The sequence below is a fragment of the Lepidochelys olivacea genome, assembly GCF_965140295.1.
Source record: "Lepidochelys olivacea isolate rLepOli2 genome assembly, chromosome: 7".
NCBI lineage: Eukaryota > Metazoa > Chordata > Testudines > Cheloniidae > Lepidochelys > Lepidochelys olivacea.
Window position 1 is genome coordinate 121,951,730 of NC_140417.1, and position 14,456 is coordinate 121,966,185.

General features: G+C 43.8%; 1 protein-coding gene across 1 annotated transcript in view; it reads left to right on the plus strand.

Annotated features, from left to right (window-relative positions):
• Positions 1 to 14,456, plus strand: part of NT5C2 (5'-nucleotidase, cytosolic II) — an 89,116-nt gene extending 74,660 nt beyond the window's left edge. The window contains exons 8-18 of the mRNA XM_084635074.1: positions 443 to 536; positions 1,572 to 1,625; positions 3,906 to 3,989; positions 5,614 to 5,655; positions 6,838 to 6,945; positions 7,338 to 7,404; positions 8,222 to 8,392; positions 10,031 to 10,082; positions 10,460 to 10,520; positions 11,195 to 11,371; positions 12,464 to 14,456. Coding sequence (XP_084491200.1) covers positions 443 to 536; positions 1,572 to 1,625; positions 3,906 to 3,989; positions 5,614 to 5,655; positions 6,838 to 6,945; positions 7,338 to 7,404; positions 8,222 to 8,392; positions 10,031 to 10,082; positions 10,460 to 10,520; positions 11,195 to 11,371; positions 12,464 to 12,706 — 1,153 coding nt within the window. The 3' untranslated portion in view covers positions 12,707 to 14,456. The remainder of the gene's footprint in view (positions 1 to 442; positions 537 to 1,571; positions 1,626 to 3,905; positions 3,990 to 5,613; positions 5,656 to 6,837; positions 6,946 to 7,337; positions 7,405 to 8,221; positions 8,393 to 10,030; positions 10,083 to 10,459; positions 10,521 to 11,194; positions 11,372 to 12,463) is intronic.

A 14,456-nucleotide genomic window follows, 5' to 3' on the forward strand; every position in this document is an offset into this window, starting at 1 on the left:
ATTTCCATGTCCGTAATCATTATGTACTTACTATTCCATTAGTGTTAGGAGGGAGAAACTAGAGTCGCAGTCACAAAAACCTGAAATACCACATTACTGGTGCATGGTCCAGAGACGGGAATCTGCTTCCTGAAGTTCTGAATGAATACCACATTTGGGTAACACACATCTCTAATGCTGCTGTATATACCAAGTCTGTGCAGATAGACTCCATTAACTGGAAACTATTTACAGGGGCATTCTCTCAATCCCAGCACCCATGACGGAATAAAAGAGGAAATCGTGAATACAAATTGGGAATACAAGCTTTGTCTGTCAGATATATTGCGCTATCTTGTCTCCCTGGTTGCTCCTTAATCACAGAGGTCCTGTGGTATATGCACACTTCTTACTGGCTGCTGTTCTTTATCTGACATATCTGATCTCTCTTCTTTCCTCATAGCTGTGAAACAGGGTTTAAAGATGGAGACCTCTTTATGTCGTTCAGGAGTATGTTCCAGGATGTCAGAGATGCTGTTGACTGGGTTCATTACCAGGTGATTGGAACTCCTTGGGATTTTTTATTAGTCATTAATTGAACTACACCTGTCTTTAACTCTTGAATGGAAGCAGTTAATATGTGACTATATCCCTGTAAAAGAAACCTATTTTGCCATTTAGTGACCAAATATGTGAATGGTACAGGACTACACCCTTGGGGATAATGATTACCTCTCTCATTACATAAGAGAATCCCTCTGTCCTTCTATCTCATCCAATCCTCATTTTCCTTACCTATAATTAACAAGCGATGTAAAGATTGCACCATGAACCATATTTGCATTTTATACCATGTATTGAAGTTATGGACTGTTAATTTTTGCAGTATTGATTTTATTGTACATCTACTCTAGAGTGTTAATTGCTTTATGCTGCTAGGAAGCTGTTTGTGCTGGATGGAGAATTTCATAAGTTTTGATCCTCTACTTAGTGCAGCGGGCAACCCAATTTTATATACACAAACATATATACTTATGCTATTTGGGTTTCCTGATCAATAACATTTGTAAATATGGCAGCTGAGTGCCTGATTCTGCTTCCTTTACTCCCAGGAAGAGTCCCATAATGAGTAGGATGGAGCACTTTCGTATTATTTGATCACATTTTATGCTTCAGGTTGTCGTCTGATTTCTACAAGATTCAGAAGGGAATTTTTCATATAGAGTTTTGCACAATTGACCAGATGCTTTGTGGTGGGTTTTACCTTCTACTGAAGCTCTAGATCACTGCTGGAGACAGGAGATCAATGGTCTGATCTGGTATGGCAATCTATATTAGTTTCTGTTTCTATCACATTCCTTCCTGAAAGGGTTGAAATGATGTTAAAGTGGATTATTCACCTCTAAGATTATCACCAGAGTAGGGGACTGCATGGCTCATAGGATTTGTGCTTTGTCTCTGAGTCACCCATTCAGATTCATTCCTGGTTTGTATTTTTACAGGGCTTTGACAGTGTGGAAGTTGGAGATAAACTGATGTGTGTAAGATCATTAAGCCCAGGATCTCATGGAGTTCTGTTATTTCTATTTCAGGGAACCCTCAAGGAAAAGACACTTGAGAATCTGGAGAAGTATGTGGTGAAAGATGTAAGTGTGGGGTTACTTTGCTGTGCTGTGGGACATACTGTATTGAGAACACAAGCAGGAAGCGTGGGGAAAGGAGTAAACCTGTTGATTTGTTTTACTGAATTAGAAAACTGGTAAGCCTGGTTTCCATTGTAACAACCAAAGACAAAGTGGAAAGTGCAGATCCGGCCTGGGTCCCAACCCAATAATCCACATGGCTAGGTTTCATCCACACATCTATTGAACAGATTACAAAAGCTAGAGGAGAATTTAACACATGATGGAGGTGAGGATGTTGGTGAGGCACATGCAGACTCCACGGGTGGGGAAGGGGACTGTTCCTTTTACCTGGCTGTTCTTTTAGCACCATAAACCACAGAGATGCAGCTCTGTTGACCTCAGCTTCAGAAGAGACTGAGAGCTTTTCCAGACAGAAGTATTGATATAGCCAGCCCCTGAAAGAGGCATGAGGGGGAGGGGAAATTCCAAGAAACCTTCCAATCTCTCAAACTTCCCTCTAAAGTGAGTGCAATGTCTGTCCTAGGAAAGCTGAAACTGTTCACGCCTTCCTGCTTTCGGACTGCCTTTGAAGGAAGTGTGAGAGCTGCAAGTGAGCATTCTGCAGCCAGTCTCCATGAGTAGGCCCCGTGTACAGGAACTCCTCGCTTAACGTTGTAGTTCTGTTCCTGAAAAATGCGACTTTAAGCGAAACGATGTTAAGCGAATCCAATTCCCCCATAAGAATTAATGTAAATGGGGGGGGGGGTTAGGTTCCAGGGAAATTTTTTTCACCAGACAAAAGACTATATTATGTGTGTCTACACACACAGTGTAAGTTTTAAAGAAACAATTTAATACTGGTACACAGTGATGATGATTGTGAAGCTTGGTTGAGGTGAAGACAGAGGGTGGGATATTTCCCAGGGAATGCCTTACTGCTAAATGATGAACTAGCAATTGGCTGAGCCCTCAAGGGTTAACTTGTTGTTAATGTAGACTCACACTCTACAAGGCAGCATGAATGGAGGGAGGGAAGACAGCATGGCAGACAGAGACATACACCCTGTGCGTGTGAGAGAGAGAGATGCACATTGCTCCTTTAAGTACGCTGACCCCACTCTTAAGTACACTGCCTTTTTAAGTTAATCAGCAAGCTGAGATGGCAGCTGCTGCAACGAAGCTCCCTCTGTCCTGAGCCCTGTCCTGTGTCCCCCCGCTCTATGGAAGATGGGGTAAGCGGGATGCAGGAGCAGGGGGGAGGGGGACACCCTGACATTAGCCCTCCTCTTCCCCTCCCCCCCCCCCCCCCCCCGTACAGCAAGCAGGAGGCTCTGGAGAGCAGCTCCAAGGCAGCGGGCAGGAGCAGCACATGGCAATGGGGGGACGTACAGCTGAACTGCTGGCAATTGGTAGCCTGTTGGGTAGCTGCCGCACAAGGAACTTAGGGGAGCGGGGAGCTGATCGGGGGGCTGCCGGCCCACCCTGGTTCCAAGCCCCCACCAGCTCACTACAACGGGCTGCTCTTCCTGTAAGCAGTGGACAAAGCAGGTGGCTGCCAAACCACATTATAAGGGAGCATTGCACAACTTCAAAAGAGCTTGTTCCCTAATTGATTAGCAACGTAACAACAAAACAACGTTAACTGGGACGACTTTAAGTGAGGAGTTCCTGTATAGTAAAAACTTATCTGAATGTCATTTGGTTTCAAGTACTGATACCAGCCAGTCCACATTATGGAGTCATTGCCTGCCTGCAATGTTTCATTTTAAAGTAATTAACCAGTCTAGTTACCTGTCTGCAAGCTGCTTTGGAAACTTCTGTTTTGGGGTAGTTGATCACTTGTAATTTACACATAGCTGAATTAGGATTTATAACTTGTTAATAAAAACAGCTCCAGACTCAAACTCACTCTAACTTTGGTGTTCGAATTATGGCACATCCCTACCTGTAGACTTGGGTGTTCAAACCTTCTACCGAAGGGCTCATTTTGGTAATTTACCAGGAGCCCAAGGGCCACATCCAGTTTGTCCGAAGTGGAGCTGGTAGTCGGTGAGCATGCTACAGTGTGTGAAGTGCCACTGAACTGTTTAATATCATCAAGGGGAGCTCAGGGGCTGTGAGCACCTGTGGACACAGTTAAAGATACCCATTTACATTTCTTCCACTCTTTTCATTTCTGCAGGCAAGGAAGTTTTCCTGATGCTGTTGCCAATTTCAATGTATTGTCTTGCAAGCATGATTTTAATTAAGGCTTGTTTTTCCCAGTGGTAAAGTGTCTGTAATCCTTGCGTGTCATTTTAGGGGAAAATGCCATTACTGCTCCGCCGCATGAATGAGGTTGGAAAGGTGTTTCTTGCCACAAACAGTGACTATAAATACACAGATGTAAGTGCTGCTGAAATACTTGGATTTGCGTAGAACTTAATGAAGAAAAACTGGATATTCATTTTCATACATTTTCTGGTTTTAGTATGACAACTTTGAGTGTATTCTATATAGTTCCTGAGTGAGAGGTAGTGTGATTTAGGGATTAAAACAGAGGACTGGATTTCAAAACTCTTGGGTTTTATTCCAGGCTCTGATACTAATTTATAGCGTGACCTGGGGCAAATCAGTTACCTCATCTGTGTCTCAATCTCTCAGCAGATGAAAAGTGCTGGATAAATGCAATGTATTTTTATTTTTAAAACTAGTAGCCTCCAAAATGCAAAACTTTCACTATAGTCAAACTGTTCTGATGCATACATGAAGGCATCAGACAATCCTGAATCTGTGATCAAGTGACAGTCCAATAACTTTTGAACCATCAAGGCTAGAGGGCTAGAAATTGGTGCTTTATCTGGGTGGAGAGAAGCTGGAAATTACCTCTTTTTAGTGGTGCAAGGTGTTTCTTTAAAGCCCTGGGAAATCGCAATATATCACAGCATTATTATGCATAAAAAGCTTACAGATCATTTTAAAGGTCTCTAAAATATAGATTCATAGATACTAAGGTCAAAAGGGACCATTATGATCATCTAGTCTGACCTCCTGCACCACGCAGGCCACAGAATTTCACCCACTCACTCCTGCGAAAAACTTCTCACCTATGTCTGAGCTATTGAAGTCCTCAAATCGTGATTTAAAGACTTCAAGGAGCAGAGAATCCTCCATCAAGTGACCCGTGCCCCATGCTACAGAGGCAGGCGAAAAACCTCCAGGGCCTCTTCCAATCTGCCCTGGAGGAAAATTCCTTCCCGACCCCAAATATGGCTATCAGCTAAACCCTGAGCATTTGGGCAAGATTCACCAGCCAGATACTACAGAAAATTCTTTCCTGGGCAACTCAGATCCCACCCCATCTAACATCCCATCACAGGCCATTAGGCCTATTTACCATGAATATTTAATTACCAAAACCATGTTATCCCATCATACCATCTCCTCCATAAACTTATCGAGTTTAATCTTAAAGCCAGATAGATCTTTTGCCCCCACTATTTCCCTTGGAAGGCTATTCCAAAAATTCACTCCTCTGATGGTTAGAAACCGTCGTCTAATTTCAAGTCTAAACTTCCTGGTGGCCAGTTTATATCCATTTGTTCTTGTGTCCACATTGGTACTGAGCTTAAATAATTCCTCTCCCTCTCCGGTATTTATCCCTCTGATATATTTATAGAGAGCAATCATATCTCCCCTCAACCTTATTTTAGTTAGGCTAAACTAGCCAAGCTCCTTGAGTCTCCTTTCATAAGACAAGTTTTCCATTCCTCGGATCATCCTAGTAGCCCTTCTCTGTAGTGTGCAGATTTTGAAGGCAAATCTATTCTTTGATTATAAAAATTACTGTTTTATCTCCAACTGATGTGTTTTATTAACTTTGTTCCCAAATTGTAATAAATCTAATGCCAAAATTGACAGTAAATTGTAAAACTAAAAAAGTTATGTAATCTGAAAAGGTGGAGACTGAGAAGTATGCTGTTATAAACTACACAAATGTATATTTTAAAATCCTAATTTTGTCTTTCAGAAAATTATGACTTATTTGTTTGATTTTCCACATGGACCAAAGGTATGTGACTCTAGGACTGCTGTTTTACTAGAAATTAATGCACGTAATTATCTCTGTGTAGCATAATAGGATTGTAATCCTGGTTCATGGACTGCATGGGGATTAGCAGGTATAATTAAAACGCAGTTGCTGTTTAGTTTCCTTATTTACACAGAATCAAATCCAAATATAAATAAAACATTTAGAGAGCTATTGTCAGCTGTTTTAAAACAAGAATCCTTAATAACAACATATTTCAGAGTAGCAGCTGTGTTAGTCTGTATCCACAAAAAGAAAAGGAGTACTCATGGCACCTTAGAGACTAACAAATTTATTTGAGCATAAGCTTTCGCGAGCTACAGCTCACTTCATTGGATGCATCTTCATCCAATGAAGTGAGCTGTAGCTCACAAAAGCTTATGATCAAATAAATTTGTTAGCCTCTAAGGTGCCACAAGTACTCCTTTTCTTTTTAATAACAACATAATAATGTTGCAGTCAAGATCAGTATGAAACTGACACAGTTTAGATTCCAATAAGAAATCTTATTGGAGAGCAAAAGGGCTTTGTAAATGGAAAGGAATATCTAGGGCCTAATACTGATCTCACTGGCATGACTAAACTAACTTCAGTCATGTTAGTCCTGATTTACACTGGTATAAGTTAGGGCAGAGGTAGGCCCTGAAATGTTTAAATGTAAAGCAGCTAGGAGCTCCAAACCTTTGTCTGCTTAGTACATTCAGCATAATCGATTACTTCATCAGTCACACAATGCATGGCTCAGCTCCTGTTTCATGGAGTTACTTAAGTATTTTCATGTGCCTGTCAACACTGCACCTGGGCGCATGTCACAGTATCAGTATCAGCCCCAGTCAGATTCCACTGGGGTTTATTTATAATCTGCTTTCCTAAATTTCTCTACAGTGGAATTTCTCTTGGATGTAGTATTTTTCGCTTTCTCCTGTAAACTGTAGTGTTTCTTGGTGATGTTAAATACCTGTCATGTTGGACCCAGAGGTGGCTGTATTTCTGCAGTGTATGGAGTGATTCCTCGATATATAGTTTATGAAAGCGTTCTGGGATCCTTCAGGATGAAAGGTGCAATAAATATAGCAGCTTGTATCCTAAAGTGTATCAGTGATTTGAGAAGAAGAGGCTGAAGGCAACGGACGCTTTTATGGTTCTTGTTTCTTCCTTTCCTAGCCTGGAAGCTCTCATCAGCCATGGCAGTCCTACTTTGACCTAATCCTAGTGGATGCACGAAAACCCCTATTTTTTGGAGAAGGCACAGTATTGCGACAAGTGGACACTGTAAGTACTGCATACGGAGCACACTTACCCACGTGGTTTCTTTAGGCAGCTTGGAACAGGAACTGGACCTTTTTTAGACTGGACTCTGCATTGAAATTCATGGAAGGCATTGGGCTGGAGTTTGCTTTTAGTTACACCCGGTCAGCCTCATTGCTGTCAGAGATGTGTGTCTCACGGGCAAACCTGAGTCCTTCCTAGCTAAATTAGAATACAGCAAACTGTGTATTGAGAAGAGTGAAACACAAAACCCCTCCATGGGAGTGAAAGCTGCCTCCAGTCTCCCAGGGAGAGACAGGGGTCCAAGAGAAGGAAGAATTAGGAAAAACCAGACAGAAAAGATCCACCACACCAGTTGCCCGTCACTAAAGTGATTTATTTCCTCTTCTGTACAGGTTACTGGCAAGTTGAAGATTGGTACCTACACAGGCCCTCTGCAGCATGGCATCGTCTATTCAGGCGGTAAAGCGAGAACAATCTCATGTATATTGTATAATGAGCATAAACAGAGATTTAGCTTCTCAGCCTACTGGCATAATCTGGGGTTGTCAGGTTAATCTCTGGTAGTGTTTCTGATAGGCAAGCCCTTCAGTGTAACCTGCTGGACCTGCTCATCATCCAGTATTGTGCAAGGATTTTAAAGGGCATGGGAGTGCTCTGGCTGCTTTAGCACACTTGGGACTCAGCTGTTTTCATACTGTAATGCCATGTTCAGCCACTTGCCAGGTGCCCCCAGAATCCTCTGCCCAGTTTGCATGTTGCTTCAAAGGAAGGGCAATGGGAATGAGGGTGATGGCTTACACAGCTCTTCTGACACATGAAAAGGATCTGGCTCATTCATTTCAGTGGAAGATGAGAGCCAGCACTGACCACCCTAGATACTGCCCACAGTCTGGGAACCACAGCACTGAGTACTTTGTGAAGGCATTCCTGTAGTGCAAATAGCTGCAAGTGCTTGGCTACTGTTGTGATGTGCTAATATGGAGCAGACTGGGGCTTTGGGGAGACCCCAAAGGATGCTGCTTTCTGGGCCAGTGGAGATAATACACTTGGCAAAGATGGTTTCTGGGAAGAGATGGCCAACTTGCCGTGTCTGTAGCCCACAGCTCCCTGTGTCTTGGCTGTCAGTGTATGCTCTGTGAGTAGCTGCAATTACTGGACACTTGTGTTTTTGCACTGTAGTGACAGGCATGTGCCTGAGTTGTGAGCTTCTGAAATGTGAGAAATCTTTCCCTTCATTTCACAATTGCTGACCCATCCTGTTTTCATTCCCTCTCAGGTTCCTCGGATACTATCTGTGACCTGCTGGGGGCTAAGGGCAAAGACATTTTGTACATTGGAGACCACATCTTTGGAGACATCCTAAAGTCCAAGAAACGTCAGGGCTGGAGGACCTTCCTGGTGATTCCCGAACTAGCCCAGGAGCTGCATGTCTGGACTGACAAAAGCTGTACGAAACTAGGCAACCACTGGCCAGGTTTTGCTGTCACTTCACTTGTGCAGCAACATTGACCTCACTGCGGCTGGTCTATTGTAACTGAGGGGAGATTTTAGCACTATTTCTCAAGATTGCATTGTTTGTATGGTGTTGAGGGGAAAAGCTGGGGCAGGGTTTAGAGGGGCTCTATGACAGTATGCATCTGCCTTTGTTTCTTTTTTTCCTGAGATCTTCCCCTTGCTTTTGGCATCTGTGTTAGGGGCTGATGCAGTCCTGTTACCCAAGGGAAAGGATTGGACTACTTGCTCAGCCTCTCAGACCACAGTCCTGGCTGTTGCTGACACTGGCATCTCTTTGCGAGGATGGATCTAGGCCTTTTGCACTTGGGCACAGTGGAGGGGAATTAAATTTCCAGTTGCATTGTGTATTAAAATGAGCTCTACATGGCATGGATAGAAGTTGTGATCTGATGGGCTAAAGTGTTCCAAACCCATGTAATTTTTTCTAATAAGCCACACCTCTTTCACTGACTGGATCAGTATGTCCCTGAAGTGACCAAATGGTCACTTCTCAAAAATCTTGTTAGAAAATGGTTTGTTGTTCATTAAAAAGTATGTTAGCAGATTATGTTCTTCTTATCATGGTGTCTGATCTCCTGACGCTGTCCCTCTCTGGAGGAAGTTCCAGTTAATTAAGAGGGAGGGCTGCTTTCTCAGCTCACCCCCTCACGCCACTACTCTCCCCCTTCTCTTCCTCCATTGGCATCTCAGTCAAAGTGGTGCCTGAATCCCCTCCTGAGCCTCAAGCACTAACAGATCTCTGCTGTCACTGGGCTAGCTCCTTTGCTGGTGAGGTGCTTGCAGGGCAGAAGCAATGAGGATCTCATTTGTTGTGTTTAATTGTGTAGCTGCGGAGTAACAGTGGAACAGCAGTGCTCTTAAAAAGCTTAAAAACTCATTGTTTACTTATCCATGATGTAAAGTTGCAGGGCAGATTAGGACAAGGAAGGCAGGGGATCGGGGAGGTGTGAGGTCAGAGCAGGGGGAAGTCTGAGGTGAAAGCAGCTCCCATGTTTAATTCCTAGGATAAGCAAAGATCCCATTCTCCCATGGGTGGAACACAGCAGCTCAGCAGTATCATAGAGGAACTAGCGTAGCATTAGTCGCAGTATTGGACTAGCGGGGTCACCATGCTGCTCTCCTTACACCTCAATTTATTTGGGACCCAGCCTCGTTCCGTTCAGCTGCAGACAGCAGCAGGACTCACAACACAGAACAGAACTGCCTTCAGTGTAGAACCATTTCAATGGCCCTGTCCTGCAGCTCTGCTCAGACGCATTGCCCCGTTGATGTCAAAGGAATTACTTATATAAAACTGCAGGTGTGGGCCCTAAAGCAGCAGGGATCAGTCCCAGAAAGCAAGTCCTGAGCCCTGCCAGGTCTGCACGGTGTGCATTCAACTCTTTAGCTGAACCCATCTACATTAGACACCTGTTTCTCGCCATGTCAGCCCGAGCAATTGCGCACTCTCTTTTATTTTCCATTCCTGGCCACAGCTGCCTCCTATGAGAAGTGCTGGAAATGTGATGCTTTTGGCACTTTCAGGTTTAGCCCTCTGACCCTCTTTCTTCTCTTTTATGGAATTATTCAGCCCTTTTTGAAGAGCTGCAGAGTCTGGACATTTTCTTGGCAGAGCTGTACAAGTGAGTATTCCAACATTTGTATAATAATTTCCTACCCCACATAGCAGCTGTCATTTGAAGATCTTAATGCACTTTTGTAAATATTAGATAATGAATCCCAGCAAGTCCCCTCTAAGTTAGGTAAGCAGTATCCTCTTTTTACACATGGGGAAACTGAGGCACACAATGGTTATGACTTGCTCAAGGTCACACAATGAGTCTGTGGCACAGCCAGGAGTTGATCTCAGGAGTCCTGACTCTTAATAATCCTGGGTTCTACCCACAAAGCTAGCCTTCTTTCCTCTGTAGACCATACTTCCTAACTGAAAAATACCCTAAACCTCCTAGTTTTCTAAATGTTTTCAAACAACGTTGTGTAATTTTTCTTCTATAACCAGGCATTTGGACAGTAGCAGCAATGAACGGCCTGACATCAGTTCCATCCAAAAACGTATTAAGGTATCAGTTATAAAAACACCTTTTCACACTGTATACTGGGATCACTTCCCTCAGCACTAAAATGCAGCAGCATTACACAATAGCTTTCATAGGCAGGGAAGTATATCACGTTCAACTGAAATTAAAAAGGAGCTTTAGGTAGACAGAAGGTTGTTACCCAGTTAGAATTTGGCCAGGTCATTGGGGTAGCACCTGCCCTGTTAGGGAGAATGCCCTGGTCAAGACCTTGGTTTTATGCCTGATCTAAGAAGCATAGTGCCACTTGGTACCATTCTGGGGCACTGATTCCATATTGACTCAGATGGGCCGCCTGTTGGCTGTCTGTCACCACCTCCTACAGCATTCTTGGTGTTCCCTGGAAGTTTCCCATCTACTGATCAGGCAAACCCTGTTCAGATGACATCACAGCCTGGTGGGATGGCTGCAGCTATGATGAAATGTCATTGATTCCAGTACAGCTTTCCCCTCCATTAGATGTGAAGATGGATGCAGTGTGGTCTCGCTATTAGAACACACACAGCCTGTTAAGTGCCCCTCTATTCTGAGACCCCAGCAGAAACTGAGCAGCCCAGGAACTCAGAATGTCCCAATTACGTGACAATCTTTTCCCAGTCTCTCTGCTGGAGTTTGCGTTGCTCTCTGGCCAGAGCATTGAATCTGCCTTTTGCTTGTAGAAAGTGACTCACGACATGGACATGTGCTATGGGATGATGGGAAGCCTGTTCCGTAGTGGCTCACGACAGACCCTCTTTGCCAGCCAGGTGATGCGTTATGCAGATCTCTATGCAGCATCTTTCATCAACCTCCTGTACTATCCGTTCAGCTACCTCTTCAGAGCCGCCCACGTACTGGTGAGTTGTAACCCACTGAGAAATCAGCAGCAGTCCTGACAGGCAAATGCCATCAGAACTGTCTAGTGTGTGATGTTGGCAGAACCAGATAAACACTATTAAGGACTTGGGGACATCACTACTGTAGTGCAGAAGAGATAGGAAACTCAAATTCTCATATTATGGCTTGGAGGCACTTAAGCTTGTTATGGAGGTATCTGAGCTCTTTAGTGGAGGGTGATCGACTCCTGCTTGTTAGGATGGCATTGGCCACCCCGAAAGCTGTCCACCTTCCCAGCCAGAAACAGTAATGTGGGCTGCTCAGTGGGGATAGAGGAACTATAAAAGAAAAATACTGGTGCTTAGAATAAAGGACCTGGGGATCATCCTCAGAATCACATCTAGAGCAGCATAGAGTTGGGGATGCATGCAGTGATGCAACAAGACGTACAGAGGGATAACACTGGATCTAGTTACCAGTTTTGCTGTTCTCCACACTGGCTTTCCTATGGGAGAGTACCATAGGCTGTAATTAGGCTAATTATTGGCCCTCAGTATTGATGTTGATGATATTAAGGTCAATGTCATGGGCTTGTGCTGTCTTATGAATGATAACGGGCCAATTTGTTCTGAATGGATAGCATGAAAAGTCACTGGCCTTCATCTGTAAGGAGCTAAGTGCTTCAAAGAGTAGTGAAAACGATTTCACTAGGTTCAGGTTTCAGAGTGGCAGCCGTGTTAGTCTGTATTCGCAAAAAGAAAAGGAGGACTAGTGGCACCTTAGAGACTAACTAATTTGGTTATAAATTGGTTAGTCTCTAAGGTGCCACTAACCCTCCTTTTCTTTTCACTAGGTTCACTTTCAGCCCAAAGCCCTCATGCATACCTGTGTTTTCGTATTAGTTCTGTAATGCTACGAGCATACACAGCATGGTGGGGCCTGCTTTCTGGTCACAATCCCAAGGGTACAGCATATTTAACAAACTTCAGGGGCTTGTTTTTCATTAGTATCTGCATATATTGGAGAAATAATAAGAGCATCTGCATGGCTGATCACAGCATTCCTCCTGGGACAATAAGACAGGTCCACTCCTCACTGTTGTTTTTGTATAGATGCCACATGAATCGACGGTGGAGCACATTCATGTGGACATCAATGAAAAGGAGTCACCTCTGGCCACCCGCAACCGCACCTCAGTGGATTTCAAAGATTCCGACTACAAACGGCATCAACTGACCCGGTCAGTCAGTGAAATTAAACCACCTAACCTCTTCCCCCAGACTCCTCAGGAAATCACACATTGCCATGATGAGGATGATGATGAAGAAGAGGAGGAGGAGGAGGAAGAGGAATAGGAAGGAAAAATGGAAGCCTCTCTGAAGACAAAACATGATTTTGGCAGTGATGAGCGGGAGTGGATTCCCTTGTTTGGTTCCAGGGGGAATGGGTGTGATTCTTTCAAAGGCACATTTTGAAAGTTTCCAAAAACTTTTTAAAATTAACACTAATCAGGAGGTGCCCCTTGTTTTTAATTTTGCGAATCTGCTCTTTGCAGACAGTTTGAAATGCCAATGAATTCTGCACTACAGGAGATTCTAACAGTGCATTCAGACTGGACTTCACACAAGTGTTATCTACAATGCCTCCCCTGTTACGTATTTGGGATGCTGCATGTTTCCCCCTTTTTCTTCCCATGGGTGCAATTCATTTGGTTTTCATTGAACAGTGTCTTATGAACGGTTTGGAATTTGTACAGTCTCTACAGAGAAGGAAGGATGCAATGGGCCCAGTAGCAGACAAAATGATCTGACAAGAATCCTCCTACTGCAAGTTGTACCACCCTTCTTAATTCTCAGCTTTTTTGGATATAAATTCTCCCCCTACTAAATACTGTATTGTATCCAGGGAAACGTTATGGCTTCCAGCATTGAATTTACCCTCTGCTAAGCACAAGTTTCCCCTTATAAGCTGTTTAATGTTCTAAATTACTCTGGCAATATCTGATTTCACTGGGATTCCGGTACTCACTAGCATTCAGTAGTTTTGGGTTTGTCAGGAAGTCTGTTGTCCTCCCCTTGGTGGATAAAGACTTAATTCTTTTATCATTGACATGGAGTGCATGATTTCGGCTGCGTTTATCAAACACGCTCTCGCCTGCCCCCGCCCGGCTGTATTTTCAACAAGTAGCACTGGAGCTTGAAATCACATCTGTACATCATATGTCAGTTATTTCTCCCCCCAGTTTCTGTTATCTCTCTCTGTCTCTCTGCTTAGCTTTAGGAAAGGAAAGGAAAGCGTCAAAGTGTCCCAAAGATATAAAAGCCAAACAGCCTCTGGAGTGGAAGTGTGTGCTTGAACCACCCATCCTAGCTTGAACTTGGCCCACACTATAGAATCATAGGACCGGAAGGGACCTCGAGAGGGCATCTAGTCCAGTCCCCTGCACTCATGGCAGGACTAAGTATTATCTAGCCCAGCCCTGACAGGCGGGCTGTGTGTGTGTGTGTGTGTATATATATATATGATCATATAATGCAGGGCTAGTCCAACTGTGTGACCCATACAATTCCACAATACAGCTTGCAGCTGCCCCATCTTTCACATGGAGCTGTAGCACATAGAAACTACAGGTCCCAGCATGAAAGAGATCTGGCTCAAGATAGCTGTAGTCTCCAGGCTCCTGTGCTAGAACCTGCAGTTGTTGATACCTCCGTTTCAGAAATGAATATGATGTAGTCTGCTTCATTTGACCTGCAAACAGTTCTCAGTGTCCTGTCTGTGCACTTTGGGCCTCCACCTGGTGTTAACTTAAACACAGATCCCTCCTATGTTACCATTCCCTGTAAGGTGTGGTGGGCGGTACAGCTGTGTTAACCGTGCATTGCCATTTACTACCTGTCATGGGTGTGGTGTAGCTTATTCCAAACTGCCATTCATTTGTGAAAGGTACAGAACAGGGGGCCTGATTTTAAAGAATTAGACCTTTTGGTTCAATCTCATAACTGCATTTGATCTTATGCCAGTGTAACATACGGTGAAAAACAAATCAGCAGGAGGTGCTGGTATGGATGGCCTACAAGTCAATAAACCATGATGGTTCTAGTA